This window comes from Rattus rattus, chromosome 2 (assembly GCF_011064425.1).
Source record: "Rattus rattus isolate New Zealand chromosome 2, Rrattus_CSIRO_v1, whole genome shotgun sequence".
NCBI classification, from domain to species: Eukaryota; Metazoa; Chordata; class Mammalia; order Rodentia; family Muridae; genus Rattus; species Rattus rattus.
In genome coordinates this window covers 179,825,582-179,850,915 of record NC_046155.1, presented here as the reverse complement: position 1 = coordinate 179,850,915, position 25,334 = coordinate 179,825,582, and the positions used below count along the sequence as shown (strand labels likewise).

Genomic DNA, 25,334 nt, shown 5'->3' with positions numbered 1-25,334 from the left:
GAAAACGCCCTTCCTTCAGGTTCTGGGCGTGGACATCCATAGTCCCTGACCAAAGCCGGAGGTTGGCGTTACAAGCTCGCGGTTGCGCACGGCGTGAGACGCGTGGAAGCCAAGTGAGCCCAAGGTGTGGAGCGCTAGAAGAAGCACCCGGGAATAGAGGAATGCTGTGTGGATGTTAACTAGCTTGTTGGTACCCCTTAGAAAAGCGCTTAGCGCACACACACGGGTCCGCAGAAGAGCCCCGCCCTCTGCGCCCTCTATGCAAATTATTAAGGGCGTGGCTTCGCGCTGTCTCTGGGGCCCGGGGAGAGCAGCGTCCAGTTGTGCGTCAGGAGGCGTGGCTCCACGCTCCCGGGGAAGCCCTGGGGGCGGGGCCGTACTGACCTACGTCTTGATCGAGGGGCGGGGCGAGGGGGGAGAGGCCCCGAAGGGATCCCTGCGGGTCGGGCAGGCGAGTGCGCAGGCGCGGGGGCTCTGTTGCTGGCAGTTCTGTGGCAGCTGTGAGACGGAGGACGCTGTAGGGAGATAGGTGAGAGGTCTGGTGACCGCGAGCCGTCGGTGGAAATAATGAATGGCGTGTGTGTCTGTGTGCGTGTTTGTGCGTGTGTTTGTGTGTGTGAGAGAGAAGGGGAGAGAGAGAAAAAGAGAGACCTGTTTGCTTGGGTCGTTCTGGTGATCTGAGTTGATTTGTGTGCACGCCTGAAGCTTCGTGTACGCTCAGCGTGTCTTGTCCGGTGGACACAGTATGAGAATCCTTCAGACGACTCCACGTGTGTGTATGTGGCAGAGAGAAATGGAGGGAGAGACAGACACACACACACGGAGACTGACTAGGCCTGTCAAGAAACAGGTGCGAATACAACCAACTGCGTGATATGACTTGTATAAAGGAAGACACCACAGGAAGGGGCCGCTAGTGGTTGTAGGAACAGAGTTCTGAGAATCTCGGTTGTACTTGTGTGTGAGTGTGACAGAATGATGGAGGTGGAGGGGGGCACTCGGCCCGTGGGGCCCAGGAACAGGTGACTGTACAGGAACTGATTAGTGGCATAGTGGGAAAAGGAAGCCACCGCATGCTGGAGGGGGCCGAGGGTGTGGGCAAACAATTCTGAGCATCTCTTTTGTTCCTAGCTGTGCGGGTGTGAGAGTGTTTGCGTGTGTGTTTGTGTGTGTGTGTGGGTGTGTGTGTGTGTGTGAGAGAGAGAGAGGCTGATGAAATTATTTATCAAAGTCTAGAGATACTGTGAGCCACCAGATGACAGTGGCTTTGTGAGTGTGTGCCAGTGTGTGATTGATTGTGCCTCATCTCATTTGTTACCATGGCAACGGGCTCCTCTAGCAGAGGAGATGTGATGGCCTACTCTGGGAAACTGAACCTGTTAAGGATGAGACTTTTCCTTTTGTACAAAGGGATAAATGGTGCCCATCAGAGTGTTGATGGAAAGGCTAAATGGAATACGAAATTATACAGATGAAATGCCTTGTATAATGCCTGAGACATACTGAGTGCAGTGTAGAGTCTGGCCTTTGTTGTAGTGCTGAGAGTGGAGGTTTTGTGTTGTGCTGTTGTCCTGTGTACAGGTAGGATTGTAGTGGTGAATTCTGCATTTGGAATTTGGCTGTCTTTCACCTCTAGCAGAGGTTCTGGTTTGAGCAGTGGTGCATCCCCCACCCCCCCACACACATACTCCTTTTACCCTTAGGCAAGCATCTGGCTTCTTGGTGTCTGCCCAAGTATGGTCCTGAGGGAAAGGTGCACCCTGTGGAACCTGTTGGGTGTCTTCCTTATCAGGATAGCTTGAGAGCTTCAATGGAGGGGCATTGGGGATTGGGCACAAAGGGCCCTTTAATGCTAACACACAATAGCACTTGGGAGACAGAGGAAGGTGGATTGATTGGTGGATCTCTGTGAATTCAAGTCTAGCCTGGTCTACAAATAGATTTCCAAGACAGGGCTACACAGTCAGACTGTCTCAAAAAAAAAAAAAATGTCGGGTACTACTTCTTAAATTCGGGATGGAGACTCTTGTAGCACATGGGTAAAGAGGGTTCCTTAGTCTATCCTGGCCACATTTTGCCCACAGTTTTGATATAGCTGCCTAATGACTGACACTGCTTGCTTTCTCCACAGTCACCAAAGCCGTTTTTATGCCACGTAGCCACCTCCAAGTTTTGTTAAGTAGAAAAGTCTGATTAGTCTCTCTCCTGCTCAGTTCCTCTCACCTTTCCCCCAGTAATCTTATCACAGAAACTGCTCACCGCCTCCTTCCTGACCTGATTCCACCAACCTTCCTCACCTTACTGTCTTAGCACATAGCCTTTTTTTTTTTTTTTTTTTTTTTTGCCAGAGGGTGGGGGTGGGAGGGGAGGTGGGGGTGGGGTAGTAGGTAGGACATCCAGGTGGGAGGGAGGTTTCTCTGTATAGCCCTGGCTGGGATTAAGGACCTGTGCCACCCCCACCTCAAGCCCTCCCACCCCTGGCCGCACATAGCCTTGTTAGATCTCTCTACACCTCAAGCCCATGCTTAGCACAGGGCCTTGGCTGTACCTAGACAGTTGTCTTCCCTGTACCTTGTGGCTCACGTGCTTATTACATTCAGACTTCAGCTCACTGCTACCTCCTGAGAGAGGCCTTTCTCAGCTCCTGCAGAGAGGCTTTCTCTCTCTCTGGTCCCCTATGCCTTGTTTTACCCCTTAGGGTAGGCATGTGCCACCATGCCTAGTTTGTGTTATGTTGGATGTGGAATCCGGACTGAGTGCATGCTAGGCCACCTCACTCTACCAGCTGAGCTCCATGCCCAGCTCCAGCGCCTGCTTCTTGTTATGCAGCTTCTCTGGGTATGGTAGCTCTGGGAGTGGCGAACGAAATAGTTAGGATTCCTGCTTTTGACCCTAAATCACTATGCCCTGAATGAATGGTACATGGGATCAGGAACTTTCCGGCTTTGACTCTCAGTACAGCTCCCGGCACCTGCAGTCACCCGCCGTCAGGTGGCTGCCAGGTGTCTGTACTTTCTTTATCGGTGTCTGGCCATGAGCCTACTGTGATCGTCCGAACAGACAGTGTCGTGTGATATTCTCTCCTTGCCCCTTCCTGACTTTAGTGGGGGTGGGGGGTGGGGCTTATTTCGGGTGCCTTGGCCTGGGACAGGTGATTGGCGACCGGAGACTTCAGGACCACGCTCGAAGGCCATTGAGCTTCGTGATCTGTCTTTTCTGCTAGCTCTCGGTCTCAGTCTCTGAATGTGGACCGTCAAAGCTGGGAGGAAAGAATGCCTGCAGCCCGAGGGAAATCAAAATCCAAGGCAAGTGGTGACTGTAACCCTGGGTCTTTATGGTCCCACACAGTTTATTTTCACATTGTGTACCTGCGCCCCTTCCCCCCCAGCTCCCCATACCCATTTTCATGGAAGAAATACCAATAGCCAACCCAGAGTGGGACCTAGTTACTCTATATAAGTTTTCCTGGAGCTGGGGAAGATGGCAGTAAAGTGCTTGCCATTCAAGCAGGGGAATCAAGTTAGGATCCCTATATTTAAAAGCTAGGCGCTGACCAGTGAGATGGCTCAGCAGATAAAGGCACCATCCACCAAGCCTGGTCATCCGAGGTTGATTCCCAAGACTTACATTGTGGTCGGAGAGAACTGACTTCTCCTCCAGATTGTCCTCTGACATCCACCTTGCACCATACACCCATAAATAAGGAAATAAATGTAAAACAAAAAGGTCAGAAAAAAAAAGAAATAAAGGTCAGGTCTATAATATCCAGCTATAATCCCACTGCTGGGAGGTAGAGAGAGGTAGCTCTCTGAAGCTCCAGATTCAGCGGGAAACCCTGTCTCAAAAAACAAGGTGGAGAACAGTTGATCGACCCCGGTCCTCCATCTGCTTGGCATGTGTGCACCCTTACACATGCTCACACTCAAATGAACGTGTACTGCTATCCCCCACCCCATACACACACACACACCATCTACACACACACACACCATCATCCTGTTATCGTGTTCCATTCATAACAGGATTAAAGAATGGATTTTAATTTGGAAGGAGCCAGACTGTACGATTGAATGCCAGCTCCATTACTTAGTAATTATGTGAGACTGCAATAATTTACCTCACTTCTCTAGGTCTTAGTTCCCTCATTCGTAGTATTACTACAATCCTCTTGGCAGTGTCTTACCACTACTAAAGGTGATTACTGAGTGAACCAGTAAAGTTAGGTACTCAGAGAAAAAAAATGTCTCCACTATAAAAACCAGTAAGTCCAAATTGCTGTTTTTTTTTTTTTTTTTAAGCAGCATGGCCTTTAACAACAGTTTCATTATCTTATTACATTATTCTGTTACATGCTATTAAATTATTAAATACCTCTGCTTTTTATTGGTCTCAGAACCCCTGTCATGACATGCCTCCTATAGTCATCGTTTTTCTCCAGTCATGCAGAAAGCACTTTTGAAGTTCATAGTTGAAGAGACTTGTAATTTTCTTTCATTTCAGGCACCAGTGACTTTTGGGGACTTAGCCATCTACTTCTCACAGGAAGAATGGGAATGGCTGAGTCCCAATCAGAAGGATTTGTACGAAGATGTCATGTTGGAGAACTATCACAATCTGGTCTCAGTTGGTAAGGTGTCATGGCCCACACTCCCTAATCCCAGCCCCAGTCAGTAATTCAGAACCAACCTGTGAAGGGCATGTATGAGTTAGGGTCTTTTCAGGAAAATGGAAGTTGTGTACACTTTTTAAAAAGTGTGTGTGTGTGTGTGTGTGTGTGTGTGTGTGTCTGTGTCTGTTTCTGAATTACACAGTCGGTTGGGTTTTTACTGTAGTCACAGAGTTAGACACCAGTTACCACGATCAGTTTTGGAACCTTTTTCATTACTCCCCAGTGAAACCTGGCAGTCAAGAGCACGTCGTTGCCGGTGTCTGTATATCGTATGGGAGTGGGAAATCCCTGGCCAACATCCTGTCTCTTTGTGTTTGTTCATCTGAGCCTCGTATACAGACGGAGTCATGACTGTATGACTTGTTCTCATTTAGTATAGCATTTTGAGGTTTGCAACTGTTGCTGCACATATCTGTTCTTTATTCTGGTGTATTAATGAACAGTTACATCGTATGGCTAGAGTTCATCTTTCGTTAACCATTGGGTGTTTATGTTGCTCTACTTTTAATGAATTACCATGGTGAGCATTCACAAATAGGTTTTGCAGCATATGCTTTTATTTCCCTTGGTTATATATTTATAAATAAGGTGGGTCATATGGAGACCGCACTTTTTTATGATGTATGTATTTTATGTGTATGAGTATTTTGCCTGCATGTATGTATGCACACTGTGTGCATGCCTGATACCTATGGAGGCCAGAAGAGAGCATCAGATCCCCTGCAACCACAGTCACAGGCAATTGTAAGTCATTGTGTACATGCTAGGGCTCAAACCCAGGTCCTCTGCATAACAGCCATTGCTTCTAACCTCAGAGCCGTCTCTCCAGTCCCCCCCGCCATGGTATTCTTTTCACCGTTGTTTAGAAAGAATGTGCTACAGGGAGTCGACAGGTGTGAAGAGGCGAACTTGAATGTGGATTTAACACAGAGGTGGGGACAGGGATGCAGCTACCATGCAGCTCGAAGACTGTGGCAAGAAAGGGAAGAACCGATGGCCTTTTAGGGCTGAAAGGAAGAGACTTGCAAAGCTGGAATTCAGATTTCTGAAAGAGAAGGGTGGTGTGCTGTCTGGTCTGCTTATATGAGATGTGTTCTGTGAACAGGGGTGTCATACTGGAAATTGAAATAGAACCCCAACTGGCCAAGGGCACCTTTAGATTGCAGAACTTGAGGCCATGTAAAGTCAAACTCTTTAACTTTGTAAATCCTCAATGGACCCAAGTTGCTGTGTGTGCATGTGCGTGTGCATGTGTGCGTGCGTGCGTGCGTGCGTGCGTGTGTGTGTGTGTGTGTGTGTGTGTGACAATTATAACTACTTTAACGTGTAATGTACAGTAATGTATGTAGTACTCGCTTTTTAAATACATATATGCTTCGGCCTCAGAACCTTGAATGGAGTTCCGACATCCCAATGGACCATAGAATGAGTGTTTTAGACCTGAACGATGATAGCGGAAGACCTTGTGCCAGAAGCACCTGACCCTATGTTCAGAAAATTAATTTATTTTATAGAGTTAGATTAAGTAACTCTACTGTATATAAAACTTAGCTTTCACCTTCTCCATATGAAAAGTTAAAGCCAGCTCTCACACGTGACCACTCAAGCCCAGAACACGCTGATACCAGGGCAGGAGGTTACCCCAAACCAAATGGTTCTTACTTGACTGTCAAGCTGGCATTGTCAAGCTGGCACTCCCTGCCTGGGTCAGTGTCAGAGCCACACATTAAGGACTCATTGTCCCAGGGCTCTCCCTACCTCAGATTCTGCCTTAGTTTTGGTTTTACTGCTATGAACAGACACCACGACCAAGGCAACTCTTATTTAATTGGAGCTGGCTTACAGGTTCAGAGGTTCAGTTCATTATCATCAAGGCAGGAGCATGGCAGCATCCAGGCAGGCATCAGCACAGGAGGAGCTGAGGGTTCTATACCTTGATCTAAGGGTTGTTAGGAGAAGACTGTCCTCAGGCAGCTAGGAGGAGGGTCCTAAAACCCACCCCCACAGTGACACACTTCCTTCAACAAGGTCGCACGTCCTAATAGTGCCACTCCCTAGGCCAAGCATATTCAAACTACCACAGACACCATTCACAAGTCCAGGCCTCTGAAGGTCCCAACTAACTGTAGGTTGGAGGTTCCCACAAACTGCCCTCTCCCAGGTTTGATAGGACTCGAGGTGTATGCTTCAAGTTTGCTAACTCAGCATACAAGATGCTGTAGAGGCTGCAGATGAAGAGATTAATCAGGAGAGATTGGGAGAAAAGAGCGCCAGTCTCCAGGCCCTCCCTCGTCCCCATGTGTTCAGCAACCTTGATGCTCCCTGAACCCTTCCTTTAGGCTCATAAATATACTGGTTTGATCGATGGGTCAGGAATTGATTTGATTTGCCAGCCCTCTTGTGAAGTTAGGAGACAGGATGGAGGGCAAAGTTATAATCACTGTCGATTTCTCTGGCTGATTTTGAGGAGCTCATGTGCACCTGCTATCTTGTTAATATATGAAAGTCACCACTTGGGAGGGCCCAAGTTTTTAGGAGCTGAGCGCCAGGAATCATGAATCTACTTCTCTTAGAAATAACTATGTTCTCAGGGCACATGGCTTCGATCACAGTACTCAGAAGGCAGAGGCAGGCAGATCTCTGTGAGTTCAAGGCCAGCCTGGTATACAGAGCAAGTTCCAAGGCAGCCAGGGTTACACAGTGAAACCCTGTTTCGAAACCTTATCCCCCTCACCCCGTCACACACACAAATAGAAAAGGACATCACCATATCTACCCTTACTCCTGCCATCCCCCATTTCTGCAGTTGCCTCTCACATTGTATCCCTACATCACAGTGTATTCCCACTGTGAGGAGGAACCCACATTTTATTAACACAGGACTTGGCTCTGATTTCAGTGGTGTCCACTTAATGATGGGTATTTGTCCCATGTGTAGGACTTGCCTGCCGGAGGCCAAATATCATCGCCTTGTTGGAGAAAGGGAAAGCACCATGGATGGTGGAGCCATCAAGAAAGCGCCGGGGTCCTGGTGAGTGACTGAGAACCAAGGCCTAAGTTTTGTCATTCAAGCTGCGGAAGGTGCCACAGCAGTACAAACACTGGGCTATTGGTAAACAGTAGAAATTTATCATACACGGTCCTAAGTGTTGGGAAGTCTAAGAGGAAGACTCTAGCAGATAGAGTATCTAAGGATGAGCCAGGCTCAGCTAGACTCATAGATGTGGCCTTTATACTGTGTTGTCACAGGGTAGAAAGGACGAAGGAACACTGTAAGGACACTAATCCCAGCCAAAGGATTCAACCCCAAAACCTGATTGAATCCCAAGGCCCCTCACCATGTATCCTAGTACTCCTTGAAATATTTATAAGACGTCAGCCATTTCCTGTGGTTGACAGTGTTCTTTAGTGGCTATTCTGGGGATTTTGAGGAAAAGGTTCCTGTGGTCTCCCAGCTATCCAGCTCATGGCTCAGAGGCAGTCACCATGGAGTGCTCCCTCTCCCTCCTCTTCCCTCCTCCAATCTTCTCTTCTTATCTCTCTTACTCTCACTCTAAAACCCCCTCCTTCCCTTTAATACCCCAGATCACATTGAATCTTGCATACATTGAACCTTGCTCAAAAGTCACAGGCCCTGAGGAACAAAGTGTCAATGTCTAGTGCGTTGGGGGCCCTGGGTATGGTCGCACACCACCAGGACACAGGGGATGCAGAGCCAAGGCAGAAGCAACTGCATGCAGTTACAAGCTTTATTAATCCTTATATAGATATGAATATGCATTACTTCAATTTCCATTTTGGCAATATACCATAAGATCATTATTCCCAGGATACCAGGAACATCTGAGGCAAGACTAAACAAAGGCTTCTTCTCAAAATATTCACATAACAAATCACCCCTCTTCCTATTAGCATGAGAACCGCTTCCACAGAAACAAGACGCAGTTTAAGGCCAAATGAGAAAAACATTTTCTTCTCAAGGGCAGCATTCCAGCCCCTACATGCACCTGTCACCAGTCCTTACTTGACCCTGTTAGGAAGCCGCATCTCTATGCCTCAACATGGGAGCAGTTACTACTATTATTTATTTTCTTCTAAAAAGAGAAGATGTTGCCCCGATGGGGTGGCACACGCCTTTAATCCCAGTAGAAGGAGACAGAGGCAGGTGGACCTCTGTGAGTTTAAGATCAGCCTGGTGAGTTCAGGCCAACCAGAGTTACATGGTGAAACTCTGTCTCAAGAAACCAAAACAGACAAACAACAACAACAACAGCAAAACTAAGAAAACTAAAAACAAAACAAAAACATTTTTCCATTCTATCCCGAAGTATATTTTATTTCTTCCTTGTTTTCTGTTTGGTTATAGGCTATACTTTAAACTTTTTTTCTTTTTCCATTCTCTCCCTCTGTCTCTCTGTCTCTCTCTGTCTCTGTCTCTCTCTGTCTCTCTCTCTGTATGTGCATGTGTGTATGTGTCACACACACATGTGCATGCATTGAGCATGTGTATGTATGCATGTTTGCACATGGGCACAAGTGTGCAGGTGCATTTGGTGACCTGAGGTTGGTGTCAGGAATCATGCTTCATTAGTCTTCCATCTTTCTCACTGAGGCAGACTCTATCAATCAATCCTGGAGCTCCAGAGCATTGTAGCTAGTTTTGCTAGCCAGCATGCTCTGGGTCTCCTGTCTACAGACCTGAGGCTGGAACTGCAGACAGGCCACAGGGACAACCTATCATTTACCTGGGTTCTGGGAATCCAGATTCTGGCTCTTAAGGTTATACAGCAAGTGTTTTAATCACCGAGCCATATCTCCAACCCAGGGATTTTGTTTTTGTTTTATCTCTTCCCTTTTTGTGTGTGGATACCTAAGGGTCAGCTGGTGGATAGGTATGTGGATGTTCTGTACGGGATTTGGTTTTCTCCTTCGGTCATGTGGGTCTCAGAAATCAAGCTAAGGCCACCAGACTTAGAAGCAAGTACCTTTACTGGCTGAGGCACCTCAAAGGCCCTTTTCATATCGTCGAACGCGTTGCATTGACTGTGATTTCTCTTGCTGTGTGTAGACTCGCATCTGCCTTCTAGAAGTTGGAATATGTCCCATTTTATTTTAATTTGCTTTTAAATGTTTTTGATATGTGTGTGTTGTCTGTTCTCTGGGTGGGCATGGGCATGCCACAGTGTATATGTGGAGGTCAGAGGACAGCTTTGAGGACATGATTCTCTCCTTCCACCTTTATGTAGGTTCCAGGGATGTAAGGTCCCCAGGCTTGCACGATTATCACTGGGCTTAACGTTAACATCTGCTCTGGTTCAGACTCTCTTCTTAGAAACAGGGAGATGAACTGAAGGGGTGTGGTAATATTCATTAGAAGAAAAGGAGAAGTCCTCAGTCCATAAAGATGCAAAGAAGGAGCCATTAGGCAGTGTCTGGAGAGATGGTCTCGTGACTGAGAGAGCTCACTGCTCTTCCAGAGGAGCTGGGCTTGAGTCTTAGCACTGCTGGTGGGTGGGATCTCCCACTTCCAGGAGATTCAACACCATCATCCAGCTTCTCCATGTACCTACCCTTACATGAACACTCACATAAAAGACAAGAACTTGACAAAGTAGATAAAGGAAAGCCAATGAGATTGGAACCAGGAAGGATTCTACGATAAATTCCAAAATTCTATTTATTTATTTATTATTTATTATGTGTATATGTTTATATGAGTGCAGGTACCAGCAGATGGGAGAGACATCAGATTCACCCAAAGCTACAGTTAGGTGGTTGTAAACTACCCGGCTCGTGTGCTTAGATCCTCTACAGCACTGTACACTCCTGTCAACTGAGCCGCCTTTCCATTCTCCAGTTTCCTTTAAAAACATCATATATATGTATATATACACACACATATATGTATATGTATATATATGTACATATGTTTTGAGGGTTTTATACGTGTATACAGTATCTGAAGGGACTCTAGCCAGCCCGAGCATGGCAAACAAGACAGACTTTGCACTTCTCCCCCATTCCCTCTGCCTTGCTAAAAACAATTAGATTACAAGATCCATTTCCTTATTTGACCACTTCCTCCTCCTGTGTCTGACTACCAAGGTCCAGCTATCAAAAGCCCTCTTTGGTTCACCTAATTAACATAGCCAATTAAATTTAAACACCTCATCCTAACACGGGGTTTTTCCCTTTTACCTTTATAAACGGCCTTTTGCCTATGGGCCACTTCTGTCTCCTCTCTATCCGGATGCAGTCCTTTGTCCCTCTGGGACAAATACGTGTTCCCCTATCCCTTGTTTTCTTCCCCTCTTCCCTAGTCCTCTGTCTGTCTCCTGTCTTCGTCTCTTATTTCCTGCTTTTTTGTCCCTCTGGGCAAATAAGTCTTTTGTGCTGAGAATTTGCTCTTGTGCTGTCTTGTGCCGAGTACAGGTCCCTTCAATATCTACCCGCAGCTCAACCGTCCCAGTGCCCTGGCACTCCCTTGTATGTCCCCTTCCACTTTCTGTTTGTTTTGTTTGTTGCAAACCACCCGGTTCTTTTTAGTGTTGCCTGCTAGAATATTTACTGATCTTGCTGGCTTCAACTTGGGCAGGTGACCACAGTTGCAGTGAATTCATGAGTGCGATGGCCACGGCTCCTCTCTGTCCTGACTTTTAACATTTTTTCTACCCACTTCTCCACCGTGTTCTGTGAGCCTTGGGGAGCCAGACTTCTTGTTTGATCTGATCTTGCGGCTTCATTGTGAAATGATGTGTTACTTTAATTCCTCACTTTACCGGAATGTTCTGTCTCTCCTAATAATAATTTTGATAGTTATCACCAGATATTGGACAGTTGCGGGAATTTTCTTTACGTAGCACTCATGGAGCAGCCTGTGCTTCCCAATTCAGAACTGTGCAGACTTGTGAAAGGTGAGGAAGTCCTAGACTGTACATTGACTGCGTCCAGCAAGGGCTGGATTGGAACTTCAAAGTCACACACACTGACATTTTGATAAATCATGTATGGCTAGTCTTCTCTCTTAATCACCTTTCTGTCAATTGTGGCAAAATACTCTGACGAAAGCAACTTAAGGGAGAGGGGTGTCTTAGTCACTGTTCTGTTGCTGTGAAGACAGCAAGGCAGCTTTGTAAAGGAAAGCATTTCATTGGAGGCTTTGCTTACAGTTTTAGAGGGTTAGTTCATGGTCTTCCTGGCAGAAAGCAAACAGTCGTGTCACTGGAGCAGTAGCTGAGAGAGCTTTACCATCCTGATCTGTAGGTAGCAGTGAGGAGGGTGTTGGGGGGAGGGAGAGACAGAGACAGAGAGACTGACAGAGAGACAGATACACACACATATACACACATACAGAGAGGAAGAAAGAGAGAGAGACAGAGAGACTAGGCCTGGTGTGTGCTTTGGGAATCTCAGAGCTGGCCCCTAGTAGCATACCTCCTCCAACAAGGCCATGCCCACCCCAACAAGGCCACACCTCCTCTTCCCTATTAACTAACTGTTATTTAAGCATTAAAATATATGAAACTCCGGTGGGGCCATTTTCATTCACACAGCCACAAAAGGGCAGCTGTGACTGTCAAGAAGTTATGGATGTTTGTGTTCATTCAACATTCTTTTTATATAGCCCAGGACCTTTGGTGTCACCCCAACACTATTCTGGTGAGAGATGTGTAAGAGATTGGTAATGGCTCATGACCCCCAAGACCAAGTTCTCAGCACAAAGATTTATTTGCCCAGAGAAACACAGGGCAGGGAATAAGGGACAAAGACAGGAGATAGAGTATAAGGGAGAAGGTGAAGGGAGCAAGGAATAGGGGTGGAAGTGGAGGGGGCAGGGATCTTTGTCTCAGAGGGACAAAGGACTGCCTCGGAATAGAGAGGGGACAGACGTGACACATAGGGAATTGGTGGTTTATAAAGGTACAAGAGAAAAAACATATGTTAGGATGAGGTGTTTAATTTTAATTGGGAACGTTAATTAGGTGAGCTAAAGAGGGCTTGTGATTGCTGGACTTCAATAGTTGATAGCTGGACCTCGGTAGTCAGCCTCAGGAGGAGGAAGTGGCCAAATAAGGGAATAGACCTTGGGGGCTAGCTTTACGAATGTAGTCTAAGGGTTTTTAGCAAGGCAGAGGAAATACAGGAGAAGGGCAAGGCCTATCAGAGTCATGTTCGCAAACTAGCTAGAGTCCCTTCAAGGTAGACAAGCATCTGCTCACCCCAGACAGGAAACCAGTGGCAGACCAACTTAAGGATACCACCAGAATCCAACTTGATAAATCAATGAGTTTTATTGGAGTTACTTAACAGGAGTGTGGGTGAGGGATTACTTAACAGGAGCAGAAACAACTGAAAGACAACTGCATCACCCAGGCCCACCCCAGCATGAGTGATAGCTCACAGAAACTGGGAAACCTGTACCATACCACATAGCCTACAGGCAACTCAACAGGTTGGAGAGCATCCTTTCTCAGTGACTCTGATTTTCCAGGCAGCTTAGCTGGTTTCTGTTTCTTTCAGGCAGCTGGTTTGGTTTCAAAGCAGTTTAGCTTCCTTTGTTTGAAAGGGACTCTCAGCTTTTATTATTTACTCTGGCAGGGAGGGGACCTGGTGAATCTGATCAGTTTCAGGGACTTCCTGAGGTATTTATCATCCTGCCCAAAGAGCTTCCAAATAGAATGGCATGTTTCAATCTTGGAGGACACTGTTACACAACAACACAAGAAACAGCTCACAAAGGCTATAAAACTGGAGCATACTGTACAACTTGCCTTGTCTACCTAAGAGGTTGGGGAGTATCTCTTGCAGGTAGCTCAGGTAGTCTGAGCCTCTTTTGTTTGAGAATGTCTTTCAGGAACCTTTACTGCTTGGATATATATGTTCAGGAGGGAGAAGCCTAATGTATTTTTCAGTTTCAGGAACTTCCTAAAACCTTTGATGTTTACTTTCTGAACTTAACAAGCTTCTCTGCAAGATAATGTGATTTTATCTCTCCTTAGAACATCCTGTATCTTAATGAGTTTTTTTGCAGGATGGAATGTTTCACATCCATTTTAACATCCTATGTCTTAATGAGCTCCTCCTTTACAACATACTGTTTTATCCTCCTGCTTTCCTACGTCCTGTGTCTTAATGAATTTCTTTCCCAGATCAATGGTTGTAATAGAGGAAAATGCTATGCAACACCCAACAATGGGAGGGTCTTCCTTCATTTATCCCAATCAAAATAATCCTTCACAAGCCCAGAGGCTTGTCTCTCTGGTATACAGTTGGCAGTTGAGAGACTCACATCTTCTAAAATACAATAATTGAAGACCCTTTGAATAGTCTTGTTCTTTTTGTTCTTAATTATTCAACATCAATAATAAACTAAAAAAGCTTCAGTTCTCAGGTGTTTGAACACTAGAATTAACAGATGGAGGAGATAGTATGGACCAGAAAATTTATATTTATTATTTATAGTTCTCAGAAAAATCCTGTCAGGTAGCAATTATATTCATTTCATTTAAATTTTTTAAAAAATTACAGATCTTTAAAATCATTGCAGATGGTTATGAGCCACTATGTGGTTGCTAGGAATTGAACTCAGGACCTTTGGAAGAGTAGTCAGTGCTCTTAACCACTGAACCATCTCTCTAGCCCTCATTTAAATTTTTTAAAAAATCACATGGTAGGGCTGGAGAGATGGCTCAGCGGTTAAGAGCTCTAGCTGCTCTTTCAGAGGTTCTGAGTTCAATCCGCAGCATCCACATGGCGACTCACAACCATCTGTAAAGGAATCTGATGCCCTCTTCTGGTGTGTCTGAAGACAGCTACAGTGTATTCATATACATAAAATAAATCTTTTTTAAAAAATTACATTGCACACACACATGCACATGCACCACAGTGCAGATTTGGAGATGAAAGGACAACTTGAAGGTTGTCCTGTATCTTGGTCCAGGAGGTCAAATACAGGCCAAGCTTGGTGGCAGATGCTTTAACCCGCTGAGCTATTTGGTGAGCCCAATGCTATCCAATTTAAAGAACACAACGGGGCATAGAAAGATAGTCAGCAATCAAGATTCTTGCAGAGTGGGCTGGAGAGATGGCTCAGCGGTTAAGAGCATTGACTGCTCTTCCAGAGGTTCTGAGTTCAATTCTCAGCAACCACATGGTGGCTCACAACCATCTGTAAAGGGATCTGATGCCTCTTCTGAAGACAGGGACAGTGTACTTATATACATAAAATAAATAAATCTTTAAAAAAAAAGATTCTTGCAGAGTGCTTATGGTGTTACCATCACCCACGCAGGGCTTCTCTTTAATAATTTTATTAATCTGGTATGACCCAAATACTATAGTATACGAGATGTTCTGCATGCCTTTTGAATGGAATATCTTCACTAGAAGGTTTGGTGTTGGCACAGGACACACCAAGACCAACTACTCAGCACAAAGGAGATTTGTTTGCCCCAGAGGAAGAGAGGGCAGGAAATAAGAGACAACAAACAGGAGACAGAGGATGAGGAAGAAGGGGAAGGGAACAAAGAATCAGGAGAAAGGGTATTTGTCCCAGAGAGACAAAGGACTGCCTCTGGATAGAGAGGAGACAGATGTGGTCCACAGGCAACTGACAGTTTATAAAGGTAAAGGGGGAAACCCCTGTATTAGGATGAGGTGTTTAATTGGGCGTGTTAATTAGGTGAGCCAATGTCAGCTTTTGATTGCTGCACTTTAATACTTTGATACCTGGACCTCAGTAGTCAGCCTCAGGAGGAGGAAGTGGCCAGTTAAGGGAATAGACCTTGGGGGCTAGCTTCAGGAATGTAGTCTAAGGGTTTACATGGGAGATGGAGTGGGGGAAGGGCTCCTATTCGAGCCATGTTTGTCTTGCTCAGGCTGGCCATAGCCCTTCTTCATTCACAATTTTCTGTATATCTATTTTATACTCACATAATAGACCCATATCATACCAGCTACATTTTAGGTACCCGTTGGTACTTGTAACTAGTGGCTACTATATTGAATAGTACAGTTCTAAAGCCTGTGCTCTGTTTATTGTGCCCCAATAAATTAAGGTCTATAATCAATATGCTATATAAGTACATTATTATTTGAAAAAAACAACTCTTTTAAAGGTACTTTTTTCTTTTAATTTTGAGACAGTATCTTATTACACTGCATATGCATATATGCATATGTGCTAAGCTAACTTTGAATTCAGGATCTTCCTGACTTGGCCTCCTGATTGCTGGAATTCAGGCATGACAGCACTGTTATCAGCACAAGTAATTATTTTGAGCCTTTCAGACTAATGCATCCTACTGTAATTTGATCACTTAAATAATAGATTCATTCTTTTTAGCTTAATATGTTACTCTGTTTCCTTGGAGTTTTTTTTCCTGTTTCTCTTAAGTTTAAAGTTTTTATTGTTTTAAATGTCCACTCAATACTAATTGTTAGTATATTCTTGGTTTTTAGGATTTGCTACTCAAGAATATGCTTTTAGTATTTGTAACTTTGAAAGTATTGTCCAGCCGGGCAGTGGTGTTGCCTGCCTTTAAATCCTAGCATTTGTGAGGCAGAGGCAGGCGGATCTCTGTGAATCTGAGGTCAGCCTGGTCTACAGAGTAAGTTCTAGGATGGCCAAGGATATGCAGAGAAACCCTGTCTTGAAAAACAAAAACAGAACAAACAAACAAACAAAAGAAGAAGAAAGAAAGAAATATAGTGAACTCATTCTTCAAAAAGAAAAGAGTGTAATCCATTTCCCATTAATTTACAAAGTTTGATTTCTCCATGATCCAGTTTTAGATGATTTTTATCACACAGGTAATATTTCTCTTACCCATTTACAGTTAATTTCTGTTTCACTATTAGTCCCAAGTAACCACATAACATTTCTGTGTAAATATTCCCTTTTGTAAACATTTCATATAGTAAGTTACATTTAACTGATGAACAGTCTAGAGCTAAATGTGGCATATGGTATAAACATCATATACATAAAAATTGTCTTATTCATTCTCAAATTTCAAACATTCCTGAATTCCTGTGGCTACGATTAAACACACAGAAAAAAGCAACTTAAGGGAGAAAGGATGTATTGGTTCATAATTCCAGATTACATTCCATCATTGAGAGAAAGATAAAACAGCAAGAACTTGAAGCAGCCACTTTAGCCACAGGTAAGAGCTGAGGAATTAATTCATGTGTGCATTGCTCAGCTAGCTTTCTGCTTTTTATTCACTCAAGCCTAGGGAATGGTGCCACCCACAGTATTAATATAATTACATTCTTTTTATTCACTCTGGAACCCCAAGCCTAGGGATTGGTGCCTCCTATAGTGAATCAACATAATTAAGATATCCTCAGAGGCTCTCCTTCTAGGTGATCCTGGATTTTGTCACACCAATGATTAAAAGTAATCACCACAAGACCTCAGTATAGTAATGGGGACTATGGTAAGACACATTTTTCTTGTTAACATTGGGTCATTATAATCACTAATTACAATGACCCCTTTTTTTATTATACGAACTTCATTTCTTCACTACAGAAAAACTAATCCTAACTTTTTGGTGTCTTTCAGAATTAGGGTCTAAGGATGAGACCAAGAAGTTACCACCAAGTCAATGTAACAAATCTGGGCCAAGCATCTGTAAGAAACCAGATTCTTCACAAAAGGTTCCCACAGAGAAGGCAAAACATAACAAGAATTCAGTCCCAAGAAAAAACAAGAAAGGGCATTCAGGCAAGAAATCTTTAAAGTGTAATAGCTGTGGGAAAACCTTTTTTCGAAGCTTTTCTCTTAAACTCCATCAAGGCTTTCACACTGGAGAGAGGTCTTATGAGTGCAGTACTTGTGGACAAGTTTTCAGGCAGATCTTATCTCTCATTCTTCACCAGAGAGTTCACACTCAGAATAAAAGCTATGAATGTGATAAGTGTGGGGACATTTTTAATAAAAAGTTAACTCTGATGATTCATAGAAGAAGTCATAATGGAAAGGAAAATTTTCACCATGAGAAGGCTTCAGATTCATGCCCATCCCTCAGTCCACACCATAATAATCACGCTATTGACAGCATTCACCAGTGCAGAAAATGTGAGAAAGTCTTCAGCCGGATGTCATCCCTTTTACTTCATAAGAAGATTCACAACAAAAAGAGAATACAAAAATACAGTGCATGTGGGAGAGGCTTCAAAAAGAAGCCAGTCCTTGTACATAGAAGAATTTGTATTGGGAAGAAAACTCATGAAAGTAAGGCCTTAATTCAGAGTCTCAGGCAGAGAACTTGCCAGTCAGAAAACCCTTTTACGTGTAGGAAATGCAGGAAGTCCTTTAGTAGGATCTCAGCCTTAATGCTTCATCAGAGAGCTCACACTTCAGGGAACCCCTACAAATGTGATAAGTGTCAGAAAGACTTCGGACGGCTTTCAACCCTTATTCTGCACCTCAGAATTCATAGTGGGGAGAAGCAGTTTAAGTGCAACAAGTGTGAGAAGGTATGCAATCGCCTTTCATCCTTCATTCAGCACAAGAAAATCCATAAAAGGAAAAAGAAACTCATCGAGTGCAAGGAATGTGGAAAGATGTTTGGTGGAATGAAAAACCTTAAAGTACATCTCAACATCCATTCGGAAGAGAAACCTTTCAAGTGCAATAAGTGTAGTAAAGTTTTTGGCCGTCAGTCATTTCTTAGTGAACATCAAAGAATTCATACTGGAGAGAAGCCCTATCAGTGTGAAGAATGTGGGAAAGCCTTCAGTCACCGGATCTCTCTTACCCGACATAAGAGAATTCACAGCGAGGACAGACCTTACGAATGTGACCTGTGTGGGAAAGCCTTCAGCCAGAGTGCTCATCTTGCTCAGCATGAAAGAATTCACACTGGAGAGAAGCCTTACGTGTGCAAAATATGTAAGAAGTCCTTCACTCAGCGCATATCCCTCATTCTACACGAAAGAAGTCACACTGGGGAGAAACCTTACGAGTGTAATGAATGTGGGAAGGCATTCAGTAGTGGCTCGGACCTTATCCGACATCAGCGAAGTCATTCTTCAGAGAAACCATATGAATGTAGCAAATGTGGTAAGGCATATAGCCGGAGCTCTTCTCTGATTCGACATCAGAGTATACATTCGGAGGAAATGTCCTAAGGCTGTCGCTATATCTGCAAAAGCTAAAAAGGACATCAAAGAAGTGTTCAGAGACATGGAGGATGTAAGTGTTCTTGACTTATGATGACGTATGTCCCAATAAACCCATCGTAAGTTGAAGCGTCTGAGACAAACAGATATTTAATATACCTGACCTACCAAATGTGATCGTTTAGCAGCACAGTGTAATGTGGAGTCCCAGTTGTTCACTCTCCTGACTGTATGGCTTTCTGGAAGCCATGGCCTGATCCCGCTGCCCAGCATTGTGAGAGTTAGTATCCTGCGTACCATCCGCCTAGGTCACTTTTACCCAATTCCTAGTTGAACGGATATTGTTTCTGTACTATTGTAATGCTAAAAAAAATCATAAATTGGGAACTATCTGCCTATAACATGTTTTGTGTAAGTGGGGCTGTTATAATATTCTCCCTTTGAAAGCCAAAGAACAAAAGTAGTCGGTGGATTTTGAAGTGAAGATCTGAAATCAGCTGAGGTATGCTCAGAATTTTGGATCAGGGTTTGTGAATGAAGGTGTTTTTCAATTGGCATTTCATTTCTAGTGTAGTGGAGCTTTGAGCCTGAGTTGAGGTCCCAGGAAAATAGAGTATTAAGTCTAACAGGCAAACCAGGCAAAGTAGGGTGCCTCTTTCTCCTGACAGATCTGTGTTGGGGTGAGAACAAAAAGAGTGAGTCCTTAGGTTGCTAGAAATAGTAGCTACAGTGGGTGTGGAAAAGTAGTCAATACCACAAAAGATACCCTGAGAAAATTTTTTAAGACAAGCTGGGGGCTTGGGCAGGAGATACTGAAAAATGAGGAACTTCAGAGCAGGGAGAAACTATTTTTTACTTTTTTTACTTGAAAATAAACCGTCTATATTTATATAAGTAAACAGTGTTTTCATGCAATATTTCCAGTTGCTGTACAAAAAATTACTCTTGAGATACATGTTTGGGTTTTCATGGTCTGGATATTTGTGCCATCCCAAAACTCATATGTTGAAGCCCTAACTCTTCAATATGGTGATATTTTGAAATGAGATTAATGAAGTCATGATGTGGATGGGCCTTTTTGATACGCTTTGATCAGTCACACAAGAAGGCTTTGTCTTCTTCTGTCCCATGCAAGAACACAAGCAGGCCATCTGCAAAACAAGGAAAACCCCTCACCAGAACCTGACCAGTTTGGTATTCTCATCTTGGACTTCCAGCTTATAGCGGAACTACGAGGACCTAGTTTCTCTGAAGTCAGCCTGTCTGTGATCCTGTGTTATAGAGCACCTCAAACTGATTAGTTCGTGGAAGAACTCCTAGGTTAAGGTACTGGCTGTTTTCCTTTGGCCTGTCCAACACGTTCAATTTATTTTTTTTGTGTGTGTGTGTGTCTCCTTTTCTAATCTTTGTAAGCTATTTAAAAATAAAGTCTGAATTCTTTTGTATGATTAGGTCATATACAATCAGGCTCTTTTGCATGTTTTCCTTCTGCAAAAGCTGTTTAAGAGAACATCTGTTTCTTGTAAGAAAAGCTTAGAGTGTTTGTTTATATTTTAAGAAAAGTTTATAGGTGTTCTGATTTTGACCACAAACATTGGGGTTTGAATAGGAAGTGTCCAGCACAGTTCATCATTCCCAGCTGGTAGGAGGCTCTGAGAATTTCAGGGGAGGCCTTCCTGGAGGAACTATGTCATGGGGCTGTGGGGTGTCCTTGGGTGCTGTCTTGTCCCACCCTCTCCTTTAAAACCTTCCTTTAAATTATTAAATTTAAAAATGTTTATTTGTGTGAGTATATTGAGCAGAGGCAGGGACACGTAACCAAACATTAGGCAGAGCTCAGGGGAACCCCACAGAAAAGGGAGAGGACGGATTGTAGAAGCCAAAGGGGTGGACACCAGGAGAACATGGCCCAAAGATATCAACTAAGCAGGAGTCATGGGGGCTCACAGAGACTGGCACAGCAATCAGAGTCTGCCTGGGCCCAGTCTTCCTGCTTCTTGTTATGCTGTGTTTGGCTGATATCCCTGAGAGGCCTGTTCTTTTCTGAAGGGAAATGGAGTAGGGGTGGGTCTGGGGAGGTGGATGTGGGGGGGGGTGACGGGTACAGGACTGGGAGGAGCAGAGGGAGTAGAGGCTGCTGTCAGCATGCATGGAGAAAAGTAAAAAGAAAAATGTTTACAATATTTTATATGTATACATGTTTTGCCTGTGTGTGTATGTGCACCACACAGAAGCCTGTGCTCCGATGCCAGAAGAGGCCATCAGAATCCCTGGAACTGGAGTTATGGTCGTGAGTCACCATGTGGGTGCTGGGAATTGAACCTCTGCAATAAAGACAAGGGTTCTAAACTACTGAGCCATTTCTCCACCCCCTGCCCCTTTAAGCCAACCAGGCTATAGTATCTTATTATGGCAGCTCAAGCTAACTGGTACAAATGAGAGCTTTCCCTAGAACCTTCTCTATCCCTCCTTTTCCCCATCTCTTTTCTGATTATCCCAAGAGGGCTGCCTGCCCTGCTATGATGAACTAAACCCAAAATAAATACTTGTTTTGCTCAGGTATATTGTCTCAGCAATAAAAATTCTAATACAAGAAAGAAAACAACCGAAAGATACAGAAGTTAAACTTGCAGGCAGGGTAAACACAGCTGAAATGTTAAATTTTCAGATACGTAAACAAAAATAAAATCACTGCAGCAAGTATGAGGAATGGCATAGAGAAGACTCGAGAGAGGGACATTTTTCTCTTCTTCTACACCCCTCACCTCTGTCCAAATCTTTATGCTTTGCCAAGTCCTCTCTCTGGTTCCAGATCAATAGTATCCCTAAGAGGATGCGATCTGCGATCTGTCTCAGTCGTAGTGGAGCACGTGTATTCTGATTTCCACTCTGTCTGCTGTGATCAAATATTAACTAAAAACAACTCCGGAGTAGAGTTTGTTTGGCTTACGCTTCCCGGGAACAGATCATCATGGAGAAGTCAGGGTAGGAACTCAGAAGGCAGAACCTGGAGGTGTTTCCTGACTGGTTCTCAAGCTCGTGCTTAGCCGCAGCACATACCTCAGGACAACTGGCCCAGAGAATGATGGTACCCACAGACCTCATTTTATAGTCGAAGACCATTCTCCACAGAAGACATGCCCGTAATCTGATCTGGGCAGTTCTCAATTGAGACGCCTCAAATGACAAAGCGACAAGTCCGGTGGACCTGAGTTCAAATCCTGGAACTCACATGGTGAAAGGAGATAAGCAATTCCTGCCGGTTGTACACACACACACACACACACACACACACACACACACACACACACACACACACCGATGTAATCTAAAAAAAGAATATATAAGACTGAACTACCTGAAATGCACCTTAAATACCTAAATTCAGTGTAAAATGGTGTTTTGTGTGTGGTGATGGTGGGGATGGTAGTATAAACACTCAAAAAGCTGAAACATGGGAAAGGGGATAAAGGGGTTCTAGAGTAATTGCCTAGCATGTGGTGAGACCCTGGGTTCAATTCAACAGGAAAAAAAAAAAAGAGGTTATAGTAAAGGGCGGTTTCCAAGAACACATAATCTCAGTGGACATAAGTTGACTTATAGAGGTGCAAATTAAATGATAATGAGCCAATAGAAGCAACCAGATCCCTGCTCGGCTTGAGCTACCCACGTATGTTTTCATAAATAAATAAATTAATAATAAATAAATAAATAAATAAATAAATAAATAAATAAATAAATCGTGTTTAGCTACCTCCCCGGTTGTCAAGCTACATGGCATGGTACACCCCTCTCCAAACACAAGCATGAGGACCTAAATTCAGATTTCCAGCACCTATTTAAAAGCCAGGCATAGCTGTAAATGTCTGTAACTCCAGTTCTGCAAGGTGGAGACAGCTGGGTTGGGGGAGCTTGCTGTTTAGATAGAATAGCTGAAAGGGCGAATGCCAGATTCACTGAGAGACCATCTCAAAAAGTAAAATACAGCCAGGAATGGTGCATGCTTTTAATCCCAGAACTCAGGCGGCAGGGGTAGGGGGATTTTTATGAGTTCAAAATTAGCCTGGACTACTACATAGATAGTTCCTAGTCGGCAAAACAAAACCAATGAAAGGTAGGAGCCTGGAGAGATGGCTCAGTGATTGAGAGCACTTGGTGCTCTTCCAGAAGACACAGCTTCAGTTCTAGACGACGTCTCAGCAGCAACTCCAGTTCCAGGGGATCTGATGCCCTTTTCTGGCCTCCAAGATATGAGGCGCATGTGGTGCACAAACATGCAGGCCAAACCACCCATACACTTCTAAATAAAATCACCAAGGCTGGGGAGATAACACTGGTAAAGCACTTTCCACAAAAGCCTGGCCACCTCAAGAACCTATGTTAAAATCAGAAATGGTAGCACCCATGTCTGTAATCCCTACTCTTGTAAGTAACCCCTCATGTGTACTCCTGTTAGGAACCCCAGTAAGAAACTCCCAGCACCCTCATGATGGCTCACAACTATCTATAAATTTAGTTCCAGGGGATCTGACACCTTCTGGCTTCCTCAGGCACTAGACATCCACGTAGACAAAACACCTATAAACATAAAGTACAAATTAAAAAAAAAAAACTCATTGGCTGACCAAGTTGGACTTTGACGTGATCATTACTTTGGTCTGTAGTGGGTTCCCTTTCTGGGATGAGTAGGTGTGTGTGAGAATGTGTGTGTGTTGCATCTCACCAGGAAAATCCATCATATAACATGGCTCTACAGAGTGGTTCCAGGAAGTTATTATCATTACTTGGGGGAAGCAGTGCTGTCCCCATAATACTAGGTTTTGCTAATGAGGTGTTAGCAGGCTTAAAGTTGTTGAGGGTGGACACAACCCTCTGTAGCAGCAACTTGTAAAACCAGAAAACAGAATGTAGGACTCTGATTTTTGATCATGTGGTGGGACTGGAGTCATATCTCTGTCCTTAAGTAAAGGTATGACATTCTGAATTTGGCCCCCATAGATTCATGTGTCTGAATGCTTGACCCATAAGGAATCTATTATGAGGTATGGTCTTGTTGGAGTAGTTGTGGCCTTGTTGGAGGAAATGTGTCATTATGGAGGTGAGCTTTCAGGTCTCATATATGAACTCAAGCTATGCCTAGTGTAATAGTCTTTTGCCTGCCAACAGAATACAGTCCCCTTCTGCTGCCTGTGGCTCAAGATGTCGAACTCTCAGTTCCTCTAGCACCATATCTGCCTGCACTCTGCCATGCTTCCTGCCATGGTGATAATGGCCTAAATTTCTGAAACTGTAAGCCGGCCCCAATTAAATATTGTCCTTTAAATGAGTTGCTTTGATCATGCTGTCTGTGCACAGCAATTAAACCCGAAGACAGCTGGTACAGAACAAGGGTTAATATACCATTATTTCTTTCCTTAGGAGTTAACCCAATGAGCCTGTCAATCGCCCAGGTTGAAAAACGACTTGGGAAAACTTTCTGTTCTAGAGACAATAGAAATAATATAAACACTGCTTAGATTTCTGTGGCTACTGTCTACTCTCACCCACAATGTCCCTTTTGGAAATGCTGTAATTTGCCCGTTAACAGACACCTGTTATCCACACTTTGCTGTTTGTGTCTTGTTTGAATTCTTTCAGTCAAGATCATGTAGACTAGGATGCAAAGGGGAAGCCAGAGCTAGTGCTTGGAAACATCTAAGATGATTATTCTTGGACCAGGGTACAACCTCACCATCATATGGGGTTAATTTTCACCCTTTGTCAGAAAAAAAAATGTGTGCACGTGCATGTGTGTGTAGGGAGTATGTGTACACCAGAAGGAGCATGTTTTTGGAGGTTGGTATCAGGTGATCTCAGTATATATGTATTCGTCATGTGAGGGAAATGTGTGTCATGATGCTAATATGGACATGTTAGAGGACATGTTAGAGGATGTTAGAGGACAACTGTGGGAAGTAGATTCCTGCTCCCACCTTTCCATAGGTCCTGAAGCTTGAATTCAGGTCATCAGGCTAGTGTAGCAAAGGCTTTATGGGCTGAGCCATAGTGATGGTCGTTACCTTTGAGAAAGATTCTCTCCCTGAGCTTGGAGCTCATCAATTAGATAGGCCAATGAGTCAGTAGGATCTACCTGCCTCTGCATTTGCAGTGCTGTGGTTATGGGCTGACACGGTGCTACACCAAGCTTTCATGTGGGCGCTGGGAGTCTAAACTCAGGTCCTCACACTTGCATGGAAGGCACATGACTGAGCCATTTCCCAAGCCCCATAAAAATACCAATCACACTGTTGTTCCTGGAATCCAAGGTGAGTACAGGTTTAAGGTAATGGAGAGACCTGTGGGCACCTTTACAGGGACTTGTGGGACTAGGTATGGAGCCAGTGCTTTTTAAAGGGAGTTGTTATAATCCTGGACATTAGCTATATGTATTTTAACAAAATGAATTGTTATAATCCCAGACATTGGCAATATACATTCTTTCCATTTTGAATATGCATATAAATGGCTTATTAGTTTTATGGACATTCTC

The 25,334-nt window shown here is 44.0% G+C and overlaps 1 protein-coding gene across 2 annotated transcripts; it reads left to right on the top strand.

Annotated features, from left to right (window-relative positions):
- Znf667 (zinc finger protein 667) lies at window positions 1–20,268 on the top strand. Of its 2 annotated transcripts, none has more exons than XM_032894589.1 (5): window positions 1–124; window positions 3,224–3,305; window positions 4,501–4,627; window positions 7,608–7,700; window positions 17,244–20,268. In XM_032894589.1, exons 2-5 carry the CDS (start codon window positions 3,273–3,275, stop codon window positions 18,812–18,814), a joined length of 1,824 nt encoding a protein of 607 aa, XP_032750480.1. In that variant the 5' UTR covers window positions 1–124; window positions 3,224–3,272; the 3' UTR covers window positions 18,815–20,268. The 2 variants fall into 2 exon arrangements, with proteins under 2 accessions (XP_032750480.1, XP_032750479.1); XM_032894588.1 differs by lacking the exon at window positions 1–124 and adding an exon at window positions 436–529.
- Window positions 20,269–25,334: the final 5,066 nt, after the last annotated feature.

Excerpts from the sequence above, each read along its gene's own strand:
- Znf667 (XM_032894589.1), top strand. The coding sequence starts at position 3,273 with ATGCCTGCAGCCCGAGGGAAATCAAAATCCAAG. Across the intron at positions 3,306-4,500 it reads GAGGGAAATCAAAATCCAAG|GCACCAGTGACTTTTGGGGA; the intron begins GCAAGTGGTGAC and ends CTTTCATTTCAG. Across the intron at positions 7,701-17,243 it reads AAGAAAGCGCCGGGGTCCTG|AATTAGGGTCTAAGGATGAG; the intron begins GTGAGTGACTGA and ends GGTGTCTTTCAG.